The sequence below is a fragment of the Stylophora pistillata genome, chromosome 3 (genome assembly GCF_964205215.1).
Source record: "Stylophora pistillata chromosome 3, jaStyPist1.2, whole genome shotgun sequence".
NCBI lineage: Eukaryota > Metazoa > Cnidaria > Anthozoa > Scleractinia > Pocilloporidae > Stylophora > Stylophora pistillata.
In genome coordinates, this window is record NC_142521.1 from 20,302,509 (window position 1) to 20,318,284 (window position 15,776).

The following is a 15,776-nucleotide window of genomic DNA, read 5'->3' on the forward strand; positions in this document are numbered from 1 at the left end:
GTTTTCCGTGAATGCCGTGCGTTAGACTTAAAGAATGTCATTGATCTTACGTTTAAATAACCCCAGGAAGGACTGTTGTCGGTGGTAGTGACTGACGTTTCGACAACCTGTGCAGAAGTCATCATCAGAGTCAAGTGAATGATTGTTGTCAGTAGAATGTTCTTATTCCAGTTTGTGTAAAATGATCGGTTGGTTTTGCCGTGATGTTATTGACTGTAAGACTCAGTTACTAACCAACGTTAAAGACAAAGACGAACTGAGGAACAGACAGGGAACGATTTATAAGATCAATTATTCCGACTGCCAAGCCTCCTACATCGGTGAGACTGGCAGAAACCTCACAACAAGACTGACTGAACACAGACGGGCGACGAGGAAAGGTGATATCAGCAATCACATTGCTGAACACCATCGACTTACCAACCACAACATTGACTGGGACTCTGCGCAATGCCTAACCTACAGCACTGACTATTTTCAACGAATGACTCTGGAAAGCTTGGTTACTAACTTAGAACAGACTCCCCTAAACAGATGTCAACAACTACCCGCTCCATACAAACGACTCATTCACGACATAAACATCACAAACGACCGGAAAATAACGACCTAACTTTACCGACAGATCGAAACAGACCAATCACGACCGACTTACAGTAACTACACAAACTACAGTAACTACACAAACTACAGTGACTACACAAACTACTGTGACTACACAAACTACAGTAACTACACAAACTACAGTGACTACACAAACTACAGTAACTACACAAGCTACAGCAACTACACAAACTACAGGAACCACACAAATTACAGCAACTACACAAACTACAGCAACGACACAAACTACAGCAACTGCACAAACTACAGTAACTACACATACTACAGTAACAACACAAACTCCAGTAACTACACAAACTACAGCAACCGCACAAACTACAGAAACTACTCAAACTATACCAACTACGCAAACTACAGTAACTGCACAATCTACAGTAACGACAAAAACGACAGTAACTACATAAACTACGGTAACAGCACAAACAACAGTACCTACACAAACTGTATAAATAACTGCAATTAATTGAGTTACTGGAACCACGCAGCTACACTGAACATGCAAAAAACCAGGATACATAAATAGCTAAAATACTATACAGTCTGCCCAAACTACGACCAATAAAACTTAGTAAGGCGAACGTAGGAAATGCTTAAGTCTTATTTAAAGCAGAAATTACTAACTACAATGACTTCTAAATTCTTTTTAACGGCTAAAATAACAGTTTGTGATCACTTAGTGCAGTGCAATTATGCAATACAAACTGTGTCGTGAGGCCTAAACTAATCCGTGTACTAAGTCTACACAGCGCGTCAATTTGGAGTACTACTCTGACCAGCGAAATAATCTTTTAATTTTTCTGACAAACAATTTCTAACAAACCATTTTAAACTTTTGGAGAGAAAAATCGAAGAAAATTAGCCGAAGTGTCTTTTTATCGCTCGCGCGGTAGGATTTGAATTCTTGGTAACTCAAGGTAAGATAATTTTTTTGAGGATTTTTCTTTGTATATTCGTGGAAGAACGACTTGCCTTTTTCCAACCTATCTCTCAAAAACTTTAAAATAAATGAGTCGTGCGATAGACTTACTTTTTTTCCAAGGCCTGAAGTCGTTGATGAACACTATTCAAGCTTGGAGCTGCATCGTGTTATTATCGCTGGACCTTTTCTGACGTTCAGGCAGGATTTCTGTCGCCGAAGCATCTTGAAATCCGCTTTTTTCAGTCGTTTCTTCTGCCAAGACGACTTCACGCAAGGTGAAACAAATCGAAAACACGATCAAGGAATACAAGGCGGCCCGAGGTGCAGTTAATGACATCGGGGTTTAGATACGTAAATTTTTCAGTGGGTTATTTGAAAAAATTCGTTTCGGTGTGAGAAGAAGTTTAATCTCTTTTTCTTCACAAGAAAACTGTGAGCTGTAAATCTTCCATGTGATGATATTAAAGCATTATTCCAACAAGCATTCATGAGTCAGGGGCGAGAACTTTTTAGCATTTCCTACTACATTACAATTACAATAAGGTGACCAGAATCTGTCCAAAATGTAATTTTGGAAGGGTGCATGACAAGTTTATTTATCGTATGAATTGTAGAACGTGCAAGGAGAGCTCTTAAAGATTTATCAAAACACTTTTATAGATCGGAACGAACTTCCCTCGTTCAAGAGCAGTTGAGCGTGAAACTAAATCTTTATAGCATTTGCTATGCACGAAAAGTCTGGGGAAACGCTTACCTTGGTACTTGTTACGGGCTTACCTAAAGTGCAGTTACATCGGATATGTAAATATTTACTTTTTTCAAACTTTGAGATCCTTTTACAATCCAATATAAACATATTCACCGACTGCGTGACAAATTTTTGTAACTTTAGCCGCCTGGGTACAGCATCCATACCGTTTTCCAAGTTTTACTTGTGAATTGTTTTTATTCCTTCTAGGAACAATAAAAACCCACTGACTTAGGAGGAGGTTTGAGTGAAACAATTTCGGGTTCCTCGAAACACAACAAAAAGTGAGGGTCACCTTAACGCATTTGAGTTATGGAGATATAGAGTTAAATTCCATGGCGCTTTTTAAGAGAATGTGTTGTCACCATAATAACTTGTAGTGCCAGAGGAGAGACTCTCGAACTGATTAGTGATGTTGGGAATTTTGTGATATTAATGAATAAAGAGGTTGAGGCTGTTATAGTCCGTCAATTGATAGATTTAAAATACAAGGAGAGTGTTTTTATCCTCTCTAACTTCGCGTTACTTATATTCAAACATCTTTGTATGTCGGCGTCACTTCTCATTCAAGAATATGTCAGCGTTTTGCAAGAGAAACTTGTTTAATGTTATGAACACATCAGATCACCAACATGAGGCATGTCAGTATTCCAACCTGCATTTCTAGAACAAAGTTTCTATCGAACTATTTTCCTGGACTCCTGAAACTTCAAACTAACGGGACTCCATCAAAGATATATCATACCAAGTTATATCAGGTTATGTTTAATAAAAAGTTGCTTCAAAGCACCAACGTTTCGATGAATATTAAAATTTCAAAGTCAACTAAATTAGTATCTCGAAATTAAAAGTGTCCGAATTTCAAATAACCACAAACTGCAACTGGCAAGAATTAAAAAAGGGGGGAGGGGTGTAATTTGGATTAATGATTGTAAGACAAAAACGTCGATCAAATCAAACTGTCTTTTCCTTTGAGTCCTGTACATCCAGTAACGCGAAACATTATTAAATTGTTATTTGGTCCTACTCTTTTATTTCTATTATTCGGCCCCTTTAATTTTTACGCGTTTTGCAGGTGTTTGGAGGCAAGCGCGAGACGAGTGCGAATAGCGGGAGAGCTTTTCTTCTCGCACTCCCGTCCGTACTCCAAACTACGCCATGTATTTTACGTATATTCCAGCGACAGGGTTAAATCTTGGTAATACTTCTATTAAGAGATCTTTCCCCGGCCCCTTTTTCGAAAATTGCGAGCCGAGTATCGATTGCAGTTCTGATTCAAAGCATTGCTGGCCATATCATTACAATACGTTGTGCTGGTCGTGATAAGCTATAAGGAATGAATTGTCAACTTCGGTAGGAAACACTTTACAGTAAAATTCGATCTTGCTCCTTCTCCCTTCAGTCCAACTCTCATGACTCCGTGGGTGACTACGACTAGATCTAGAGGTTTCGAAGTGCTTGCCTTCTCTTGAAATGTCTCAGTTGTAAAGAAAATAAAGGAAGATTTAAGTACATGTATTTAATATACAGCCTACAAATTGAATTTTCGTTTCAAGCCAAACCAGGAGCAGGTGAAACACAATTAATGTCGGGAGATATTTTACCTTATTTCTTCAATTGCTCAAACAACTTCCCAAGGGGGAAATAAACGGGGAAGAAAAGGGAAAATTCGATGCTTTTTAATGCAATAGGGAAAGTTTAAATCTGGGTCCGAAGGAAAAAAATCTGAAAAAATAAAATTAGAAATTTAGTTTCAAGTCAAAACACACTGGGTGTGCTGTGTGGACTATGAGACTTTGCCTCCTACGGATTCGGAAAACATTCCCTTACGGATTTGGAAAACATTTTGAAGATAAGCTATTGCTGTTGGGTGTAACTGATGTTTAGCTCGTGTGCCTGCACAAAAAAATGGGGATTGCTGAGTTAAACTATTTTAAGCATCGAGCCGATCGTTAGATTCGTGTTTAACGCCCGAAAAACGTGAGCCTCGTTTATTAGTTCCAAAGGAATGTTCTTTGCAATAGTAAGCGTACACACCTGATTTTGAATAATCTCATGAAAAATAACTGACCTGGATATTCTCGGTAAAGTGATTCGGGCTAGAGACACCAGAATTTTCATAAATAAAAGATATGCTTGACTTCTTCTATAGAATGTTCCATATAAACATATCCTTGAACTGTTCCCTGTCGTCGTAGGTCGAAATTGTTTTCTTTTTGATCACTTCGGTTCACAGTCAAACTCACACCAAAAGTGCATGAATACAAATCATAGAGAACCTATTTTAGTGATGTTCGTGTTTCACGAGTTTGTTACTGCTTCTTTGGGATGAAGCAGACCGATTTCCTTCAGGGTTTGGGTTCACCACAGCCCTCGAGAAGCTGCTCTTGTGGGTCTGTTCGATTATATACCGCCCTGTAGGAAAACCTTTTGCTCAAACTTTGTTATTCGATTGTTCACATTCCAAAAAATAAATACGATTCCAAGCAGATATCCTACGATGCAGAAGAAGAACAGAGATATCAAGGTGAAACGAGTAGCGCACTCATCAGACCGCTCTCCCGGTATATCCCTAAGTGACCTATAGGAATTGTTTTCGCCAGTGCATGACTGTTTTGATTTGTAAAGATATGGGTAAGTAAATATCGCGTCACCTTTTGTATTCAATATTTACATTGTGTATACATCTCAACTAGCTTTTATTTGTGTGTGGACCATTTTTTAAGAGTGGACTATGGAGACGGTATACGTATTGGCTTGTAGTTCGTATGAGGAACTGATATTTCAGTGAAAAATGTTACACTAACTCGTAGAATACTGGATGATTTTTTAAAGAATAAATGTAATATCATGATTCTAAAATCAAATTTATTATGATCCCAAAGAAGACGATGTAAACAGTGTATATATGTTGAAGACAGTCAATAAATGGAAGTTTTTCAGTAGTGCGAGTTTCAAGTTGCAGCCTTGAGATCAAAATTACTAAATTTTGGCTGAAGGTTACCAATTCATAGAGAATAGAGAAATGATCGTAGTCTGACGAAAAACGAATCTTAAGCAAGGACGTCTGATGAGAAGACAGTTTGCATGGGAAGGAAATAGATACAAAATAACAACAGCTGGTAGATATAGAAAATGTTTTTTTCGTTTTGTCATGAGCGTGGGACAAAGAAAAAATTCTGAGCCCCCATGAGGAATGGAACTGGTAAATACTCGCTCTATTTAGACTTTAAGGCCATCAGCATTTATGTTTTAGTTACCCCCTCTACTCAGTGTACTAAATTTGAAAGAAGGGGTCAGGGTTGTGGACTGCCTAGTTGGTGGAACAATTCAGATAAGCAAAGAATAAGAGCGACCGCGCTTGTCACTAACTTTCGAAGTCAGCAGAGCCTGGGTAATATCTGAGAGGAAAAAACTTAAACGAATTTGACAATCCAAGACAGAAGGAAACTGTAAAAACAAAAATTGATTCAATTCAAATTTGTAGAAACTAAAACGCTTCCCTCGTAACATGGTAACACACCAGGCACATACTCAAGCCTAACATTGAATTAATAAAGTGGGTAAGTTTCTAAAGAAACTGGGTTGCTGCGTCGGTGGGGGCAACAAGGTACTTTGGTTATATCAACCAAGTTGAAATTGTAAATTGGCCACCGTAAAGAGTTAAAAAGCTGACGTTTCGAGCGTTAGCCCTTCGTCAGTGCGAAGGGCTCTGACAAAAGGCTCTGACGAAGGGCTAATGCTCAAAACGTCAGCTTATTAACTCTTTACGGTGGCCAATTTGCAATTTCAACTTAGTTGATATAACCAAATAACATTGAATTACACCACTTAGCGGTGTTTTCGCTCCATCTCTCCTGGTTGTATTAGCATCAAAATACTTATGCCGGCAGGTTCAGCTGAATAGTCAATATTTACCATCACTTTATCGGTAGGGATCAGGCAATGGGTAACGACTCTGGATCTTCTCAGTAACTTTACTGGATCTTCTCAGTTCAATTTACCTTAAATCTCAGGAGGTGAGATGGGAGGAACATGGCTTAAGATGATTTGTTGATTCAACAACACTCGTTCTTGGGTGCATTTTATACACCACTACGATTCGATGATTCTCAGTTTCCAGCGCTTCCACCTATCCCTAGAGAGAGTATGTCAAGTACACGAATTAATATTGTAAACATCACGAATTGGTGATCTTAATATCGCGAAGCATCTTTCCGGGGCAGCGCTCCTTCAGCCGGCCTTGGTAATTAGTTGTTCGTAATTTAAATTACGAAGGCGCTCCTCTCCGAGTTCGCGCTTGTTTCCGTACGTATTCCCGGTATAGCGATTCGGGCTAGAGATCTCACAGTTTATACTAACATGAAAACTCCGTTTAACTCGTCATACACCGAAATAATTTGCTTTTCGATTGCGTTGGTACACACATCAAAATCACAAGAAAAATTTATAAAAACAAATCTTGGAAAATCTATCTAAGCCATGATTGTATTTCACGAATCTATCTCCGTTTCCCTACGATGTAGACCGCTTTCCTTACACATGAGAGAACCGTACCCCTCGAAAACCTGCTTCAGTAGGTTTGTGCTCAATTAATCAATGCCCTTAGAAACCTTTTGCACGAGTTTTTATGAGAGAATTATGCAGAGACCTAGCATTAAATTGTACTAGTTAGAGTCGTTTTTCGTTCTTTCTTGCTTGGTTGCTTAAATATTTATGCCTGTAATCTCAGAAGGATAATCGACATTTATCATCATTTTTATCAGTAGAAATCAGGCAATGGGTAATGACGCTGGGGCCCGTTTCTCGAAACTCGGTAATTTAACGGGCCTGAAGCCATGCGTTAAGCACCCAAACCTTTTGTTTATTCAGCTGATAGTTTTATTGTATCATTTTCAAAACTTTTGACATCCCCATCTTGAATGAAAACAGAACAGCTTTACGGGCCAGTTAAGTTACCGGGACTTTCAAGAAACGGGTCCCTGGATCGTTGAGTTGGAGACAAATCAGAGGTACTTAGAGGAATATTACCAACAAACAAAGGATGCATCCAAGCCATGATGTAACGTTACTTCTTGAATTTTCACCGTTGCTTTATTTACCCTTTATTCATAAAACCAGCACCAACACCATTTTCTTTGAAAAAGTAATCACTACAGTCTATGAAATCAATGTCTCCAAACTTTAGTGGTGTACCCTTGTGAACAAAAAGAATCTTTTCTCGTGTTACTTGGTGCATACAGCGCAGGTGAACTCTCTACCAGCGACATATGGATGACACGGAAGTGAGCCACAAACACCTTCAACAGGGTACAGTAATGCACCATTTTTGTTTGCCCTGGTACCTGGGCGGGCCTCCGCGTCCTCGTCGACACATATGAAGTCGTACTGCTTCCTATGGTTGTGGAATGCAGTCATCAAGTACCCATGATACTCCTCAGTCCAGCCGGTTGGACATTCATTCCTTGCAGGCATCATAAGCATAGCGCCACGAGATTTGACAAAACATACAACGCACGGTGCATCGTGGTCATGAAGGGACTTCTTAAAAGGATTGAAAGAGCTCACTTCATACTCAACACCATAGACGTATCCCGCGCTCTGGTGTCCATTTTTGTACTTGTCATACTTTGGACTGCTTGGAAGACAGAGATAGTTCACCCCACCGCCTTGGTGATTGTAATTTCCACCACCCATCAATCCTAAAGGGACCATCGAAAACGATCGTTACTCCTCTCTGAACATCTTAATTAACAAGTTTAATAAAAGAAGGACCTCTGTTATGTTATCCGACTATTATTAAGCAGTAAAATTCTGAAAAGGTCATTTTTCTTAGCAGCACTTTCCATCGCTGTTCTCCGTGTAATAAAGAATCCTTCAATCGGTATCTTAAATCCCTCTTTAAAAGGAAAAAATATCATAAGTAACCATGTATATGACGCATGACTAGTAAGCCACAACATTTCCACTGCACAGCAACTCTAAATACTACTGACTGTTACCTTTGTAGACAATCTGAGCGCCACCAGGACACGTAGTTCTTCCCCAACGAACATACTTTATCCCAGACTTTCCATGAAAAGCTGAAAGAAAAGGTTAGTTTCTGGGGTATTGTGTCACAACTTTTTGAAAGTGATGTATCACTATGTTATCATACTTAAAAGCTGTATTCAGCTTAAATCATTGCTATGAATATCAAGGTAATTTGTGTTAGCATCCGTAACTATGAAAAAATGTTAATTTAACATCCACTCTTTATATCTAGCCTGATTCAATCAATTTAAAGAGTTGTTGCTTTAGTCGTTGTTTTCCTCAGATTCATTTTAATTTTAACAAGCCAAAGGTGGGAAGGAGTAGAGATGGTATTTTATAGCGAGGAGTAAACTGAATTACAGTCCAGATACAGAATTTCTGACTGTTTCTTATGTACATGGTGACTCCCATCCATTCTTTTCCTTTAATCTAGCTTTTTCAAGCTTACCATCTTTCCCTGGGGGTCCAGGGGGTCCGGGAGGTCCAACAATGCCTTGTCCGTTATTCCGGCCGTCCCGTCCTGAAAATATGACAGAAGTGACCACAAGTCATACTTCAAAAAAGAAGAAAGAAAAAAAATAAAAATAACAACTAGGTGTAAACAGCTGAGCGAGTAATGATATACAAACCAAGAAAGTAGCTCGAGAACCATGAATCACCATATTTAGGTTTCAGCAATGCTTCTAACCTAATAGGAGGAAACCAAAACAGGAAAACGTGCAGTACTAGAACTATACACAAACTAGAGCAACCATCAAACCCCGGTAACTTTAAAAATTTCCACTGGAACCAAGGAAACTATTTCGTTCTTTAACAAACTATCGTAACTGAAATACTATAGAATCGGTGCACAATACAGCAACTAAAACTTAGTAACGAAAATGTAGGAATTGCTAGGGTTGCATTGACAGCACAAGTTACATTGATTGCACAAACTACAATGACTGCTGATTACTTCAGCGGTTAAAATAAAATTCCTCTGTGATTGCTCAAAGCACTGCGATCGTGCAATACAGAAATCACACAAACAGTAATAGATACCGAAACTAATCTGTGTACAGAGTCTCACAACTTTACCAATTTATCGCACCACTGCACTAATTACAAACTTAAAAATCAAAATAATTACACGACGTGTTAATTTGGTAAACTACGCCTGCGAAATAATCTTTTAATTCTTCTATTTCTATATTGTCTCCAGACAAATACACAAAAAATTTAAAATTTTTAGGAAGCAAAATATACGAAAAGTGGTCATTTTGTCTTTTCTTCAATCGCGCATTAGGATCTGAATTCTAGCTAATTCGAGGGTAAGATAACATCTTTCGGTCTTTTCCTTTGTAGATCTGTGAAAGAGCTACTTGCCTTTTTCTGACTTATCTCTAAAAAATTAATTCAAGTTTGTATGCTGGTCTTTGATCAATCAAAATTGAGTTCATCTTAAATATAGAATTACTAAATCGAGAGACAGACTTACTTTTTCTCCAAAGCTTGCAGTCGTTGGTGAACATTATTCAAGTTTGGGGCTCCATTCGTATTATTTTCGCTGGACCTTTCCCGACGTTCAGGCACGATTTCTGCCGCCGGAGCATCTTCAAGTCCGCTATTTTCTGCCGCTTTATCTGTGGCGACCATTTCACAGAAGGTGAAACAAATCGCACACACAATCATGGAATACATGGCGGCCCGAGGTGCGGTAAAAAACATGGTGGTTTAGATATGTTTGAATATTTCAGTGAGTTCTCGAGAAAATTCGTTTCCCTTGCGAGCGGATGCCAACTCGTTCTTTGAGCTCTGAAATCTTCAATATGAAAAAATAAAGCTTTATTCAAACGACTTCCTGCGTAAGAGGCGAGAACATTTTCGCGTTTGCCACCACATTAGAATTACAATAGTATGACAATAATTGTCGTAAATAGATTGTTAGGGTGTCAAGTTTTTTGTTGAATCAAATTGAATAAAAAGTGAGAGGATTTGTAAAATAACTATCTTGCTACGTTCGTAGATTAATCCGAATCTCTTCCGTCAAGGAATAGTTTCTGAGAATGAAACTATCTTTATGGCTGGTGTCTACTAGAAAAAGCCTGGGCAAGAGTACCATATAACCCAACATTAACTATGCATTCAGACTAGTAGACTTTGTTTTTAAGTTTTGTCGTGAAAGATAAAGAAGTGGAATGCATAATTAATGTATGGGGTTATATGGTACTCTCTCCAAAGCCTGGGGGCAAACATAATTTAACAGTTTTCACACACTACCTTAATTGTAGATAAATTAGATGTAAATATTTTTTATAAAACATCGAGATCACCTCATTATATAATATAAACATTCACGACCGGGTGATAAATTGTAGTAGTAATAGTAATAAGTTGTAGTGGTAAAAGTCTTGAACAAAAGCTCATCTTTCAAACCGGCAGTCTAAATCCCACAGGTATCAACGAACGCTTTTCATTCCACTAATTTATTCGTGTTTTTCTCGTTTCCATGTTCCCACCAATCACGTAGCTCCATTTTCTGCCTTTAAAAGCAACCACAACCCACAATTCCTCTATTCGCTCCGACGAAGGGCTAACGCTCGAAACGTCAGCTTTTATAATCGTAACGGTGGCCAATTTACCATTTCAAATTTGTTGATATATTGAAATTATTTCGTTACCCCCACCGACGCAGCCCCAAACAGTTTCTTTAGAAACTATCAGTCTTTACTCATAGATTTAAAAGATTTGAACTTGTAAAATTATCAAAGTGAATTTTGTCTTCGTTTCTTTTATTCACAAGTCTTGGTTGATAATCCTGAGATGAATATCGTGGCAGTAAAGACAACTATCTCTTCGGAAATTAAGGTTTTTTTACACTCGGTCGCCCCCAAGAATTAATTCCTTGAGGTGCAGTTATGCAGCATTCGCGAAGTTAAAAGTAGTTGGAGCAAATCATTAGATTAAGCTACTTACAATACGCGTGTTGTCGTCGAACGATTGCGGGAGTTAGGGCAATCAGTGGGATGTGCATAATTACGAGCTGGAACATTAACAAATGACGGTAATTTATCTTTTCCCTTTATTTTCTCATGTCATACTAAGGAGGTGCAGACACGTTTTTGCTCTTTCCGTGATTTTGCTCTCTTTTAGCCATAAACCTTTGTCAGCCGACGTCGGAGTGGACAGCAATCTAAGGTCACCTGTGACAGCACTGAGCGATTTCCTTCATTTATTTTGCGCTATGGAACATTGTTTCTTTCGAATACTTGATTGGCACTGCATTTCAAGAATCATGCTTTGGAAATTTGCATCCTACGGTTGACTGCTAACGTTCGGGTATTATTCTTCAATTCTATGGTTACAAGAAATTTCAAGACCCCTATCGTGTTGTTTGCTACTCTAGCGGCTTCGATGCAAATTTTGCTACTTTCTGGAGAGGTGGAGACTAATCCCGAGTGGCAAGATACCCTTCACCAAGATGATGATTATTGACAGCTCCTTGGTTGGTTTGTTCCGTGTACCTGCCATTGGGCATGGAAAATATCTTAAATAGAGATCTATGACAAGAACGCCCCTAACCGGAAGTAAAGTTGGGACAACTTTCCCTGGGGCACTTAACAGATACGTCACAAGTTGAACAAATTAGTGCGTTGCAGTTTAAAAATTAGTTTTTTATAGGCTAATATGATAAAAAATTGTTCGCCGAAGACTTCGTGAATAATGTTAATGGTTAAAATGACTGAGGATTGGAGAAGAGCACTTACTAATACTGACACAGTAGGGAATGTTGGCTTAAAAAAGCGTTCGATTCCACATATCATTCTATGCTACTTCAAAAGTTACAAGGCATAGGAATGGCCGAGGAAGTTTGGTTGTCGATCAAGGATTATCTTGCTAATCGTAATCAAGTTACTAATGTAGTTCAGGGCCCATTTGTTCGAAGACCGATTAACGCTAACCCAGGGTTAAATTTTAATCCGGGTTTCTATATTTCTCTGTTCAAAAGCCATTTTAAGATAATTTTCCCAATTCTTCTTAGAACATTCAATCATCAAATTGTAAACAAATAGAATTAAAGTGAATTTTGTTTTAAAACTTACAAATCTGAAAATAAATTTCACGATAACCCTTGGTTATCTTAACCCGCCTTTGAACAACCCGGCCCTGGCTGCGGTGCCCGCGTACGTAGAGTTACTTCCGATGTTCTGCAAGGTTCCGTACTCGGTCCCTCCCTACTTTCATTATTTTAATGATTCACCGGACATTACTAATAATTGTGAAGGTGAACTTCATATGTATGAGGGTGGTAACATACCACAAGATTTCGATTTAGCGTCCTGGGCGCTTGTTTACTTACGGTACCTCAAGGGAGAGCGCTTATTCGAAACAGGGCGCCTTTTTCTTTAAGAAACAGCAGGACATGCAACAGAGCTATAAAGCAATATTTTTCCGAGTGCGGAGTGCGGAGTGCGGGGTCTAAAAAAAAAATTAAACGAATAATCAAATACATAAATAAATAGAAATAGTAATTCAAGAAATAAAAATAATAATAATTAAAAAGTTCACGCCGCCCGAAGTGGACTGTTCATATGGTATATTTAACTCAAGATTTTCATAGTTAGCAGTTCACTTTTACGGAAAAAAAAGTAAAGAACAGTCGAGTTTTGACCCTGTCTAGAAAATGCGAGAAATTACACCTTCGGTTTTTCTGGAAAGCCGTATTACCTCGAAACAACCTCAAGCTGTGCTTTCCAAAAATAAACTGCCTGTGTGAACTAACCCTTGAACCATTCTCACGACTTGTCAACTGCGCGTCTTAAAGTTCTCGCAAAGTTCAAACTAAAACCTTGAAAGATACTCAGCGCTGAAAATTAGTAAGATAAATAATGTAGACTGACAAATAGAGAAACAAGTCAATACACAGGTAAAGTTGCACTTTGAGAAATGAAATTATTAAAAAATATATTTTCCCAAAAGAGCCATTTAACTGCAGCGCAGCTTAACCAAACCACCTTTATCGCCAATAATCACGCGCAACTCCTTAGCCTCGCATTCCTGTTTGATTAGCGATGTCACACAGAGGGCAAGGTTGGCAAACTGATTTATCTGCAAAACTTTGCTTTTGTCGAATTGCTTTTGGTTCTTTGAAAATGTAATATATACTTAGATTCCGTTGTGAACTTTCGCTAGATAAGGGACACCGCTTGTGATTGATAGCTCTGACAGCGGTGTCGACTACGCCGACCAGAAACAGTGCTAAGCTTCAATGTAAATCTTTCTACCTATATAAGCACGAATATTATATAAATCGCTTTCTCATGAAATAAAATACTTTTATTTCATTACTTTTATTAAATAGTTTATTTAATCTTTACCTTTTTTTCCGTAAAAGTGAACTGCTAACTATGAAAATCTTGAGTTAAATATACCATATGAACAGTACACTTCAGGCGGCGTGAATTTTTTAATAATTATTTTTATTTCTTAAATTTCTATTTCTAGTTTTTTTATGTATTAATTATTCTTTTAATTTTTTTTTTTTAATAGATTTTTTTAGACTCCGCACTCCGCGTTTTCGGAACAGCCCGTACAAAGGCCGAACGACTTTGTTGGGAACGGCTCACGTCACCTGTCTGGTCCTACAGACGTCAGCTTTCACTCATGGTTTTCTATGGGGTTGCGCGTGTGGTGCCGGACGGGTCATATGATAACTCAAAATATGATAAGATGAACCCATTCGTTTTGAAATGGGCAGGGCTGTAATTTGGATTTAGTATTTTAAGACAAGAACAATCAATTCAAAATGTCATTGACTTTTCAGACCCGTACACTCACCAGCGTGACACATTCTGAATTTGTTACCTCGTCCTCTCTCATTAGGCTGAGTCACGGCTTTACTACACTTCACGATTTCTCTCTCCAAAATGTTTAAGAGAATTAGGAGAATTTCCCATGAAAGCTCTTAGCCTTCTGATTAGACTTAGTTTTTCCGTTTTCTAAGATAGGGGAAGCAAGTGCAAGACCGACGCGAATTACGAAGGCGCTCCTTTCCGAGTTCGCGCTTTTTTCCGTACGCATTCTCGGTACCGGGATTCGCGCTAGAGATCCCACAGTTTACACCTGTATAAAAGATCCGTTTAACTCGTCATACACCGAAATAATTTTCTTTTCGATGGCGTCGGTACACACATCAAAATCACAAGAAAAATTCATGAAAATCTTGGCGAACCTATCCAAGCAATAATTGTTTCAAGAATTTTGTCTCCGCCTCCCTACGATGCAAACCCCAAAGCATGAGAGCACCGCAACCTGGTGTAGTGGGCATGTGCTCAATAGGCCTCTTTAGAAACGAGTTGGAGCCTTATGCGAGTTTCGCGCTGCAATGGTGCTTGGGATCGTTACTGGGGACAGATATCAAAACAACAACACAAAACATGGTAGCGAAGCAAGAAGAATGTCAAACTTTAACTGCTGCGTACCAGGCTGTACTAATAGCCATCGCAACAAACCTTCGGCTTTTAAATTCTACTGCATTCCATCAATCGATATAAAAGGAAGCAGACAACTCAGGAGGTCGAAGTCATGAACGAAACAGAGACAGATCTCACCAGCGAGACATCAAACATGGACGCGACTAACGTCCAAGCAGTATAAGACTCCGAAACGCAAACTGACTTAAAATGCGAGCTCATTCGTGAAATGGAAAAACAAATAGAAGATCTTAAGAATGAACTTGAAAGCTTAAAAGTTAAAACCAATGCACTACAATATCAGCTTGGCTCAGGAAATCGAGAGACTAGTCGACTAAGCTTCCAGCTGAAAAACCTGCGATTTGACATCGAAAAGTATCGTGACAGAGAAGAAGCCAGCGCCGTAAACACATACAGTTCCTTTGTTCAATGAGTTTTAGAAGCTTAGCTCCTGGAATATCTTCTTCAGTTAGTAAAAATTTGCTTTTATCCATGTTCTTTCTACATGACAACACTAGAGAACAAGACTTCATAACAAGTCTATCCCTAGTAACGATCCCAAGCACCACTACAGCGCGAAACTCGCCCCAGGCTCCAACTCGTTTCTGATCACTGTCCTTAGAAATCTTTTGCTCGAGTTTTGTATTTCTATTGTCCACATTCAGATGAATAAACACGATTCTGGGAAGAAGAAGAACAACAGAGATATCAATTTTTTGCAATCGTTCACGAGGTTTAACATTGACATTTTTTTCTCAGTTTATCCTTTTTTTTATCCTTCGTTTTAACCTAGCTGCTTTAGAGTACTTTTTGACTCGTTAACAACTTTTATGATAAATATTTTGCGAAGAGCTAACATTAAATTATACTAGACTGAGTTAGAGTCATTTTTCGTTCTTTCTTGCTAGGTTACTTAAATATTTATGCCAGTAATCTCGGAATGGTTATCAATATTTATCATCATTTTTATTAGTAGAGATCATGCAATGGGTAACGACAC

General features: G+C 38.5%; 1 protein-coding gene and 1 long non-coding RNA gene across 2 annotated transcripts; both read right to left on the minus strand.

Annotated features, from left to right (window-relative positions):
• Positions 1-3,040: 3,040 nt before the first annotated feature.
• On the minus strand, positions 3,041-4,901 carry LOC148734971 (uncharacterized). The gene is made up of 2 exons (XR_015999080.1): positions 4,363-4,901; positions 3,041-3,768 (listed from the first exon to the last, which is right to left on the minus strand). It is a non-coding gene; the product is annotated as an uncharacterized LOC148734971 (long non-coding RNA).
• Positions 4,902-7,363: 2,462 nt separating this feature from the next.
• Positions 7,364-10,138, minus strand: LOC148734972 (uncharacterized). The gene is made up of 5 exons (XM_088754127.1): positions 9,802-10,138; positions 8,954-9,012; positions 8,773-8,844; positions 8,294-8,374; positions 7,364-7,993 (listed from the first exon to the last, which is right to left on the minus strand). The coding sequence occupies exons 1-5, from the start codon at positions 10,029-10,031 to the stop codon at positions 7,518-7,520; spliced, it is 918 nt and encodes a 305-aa protein (XP_088610253.1). The 5' UTR covers positions 10,032-10,138; the 3' UTR covers positions 7,364-7,517.
• Between the last annotated feature and the right edge of the window lie 5,638 nt (positions 10,139-15,776).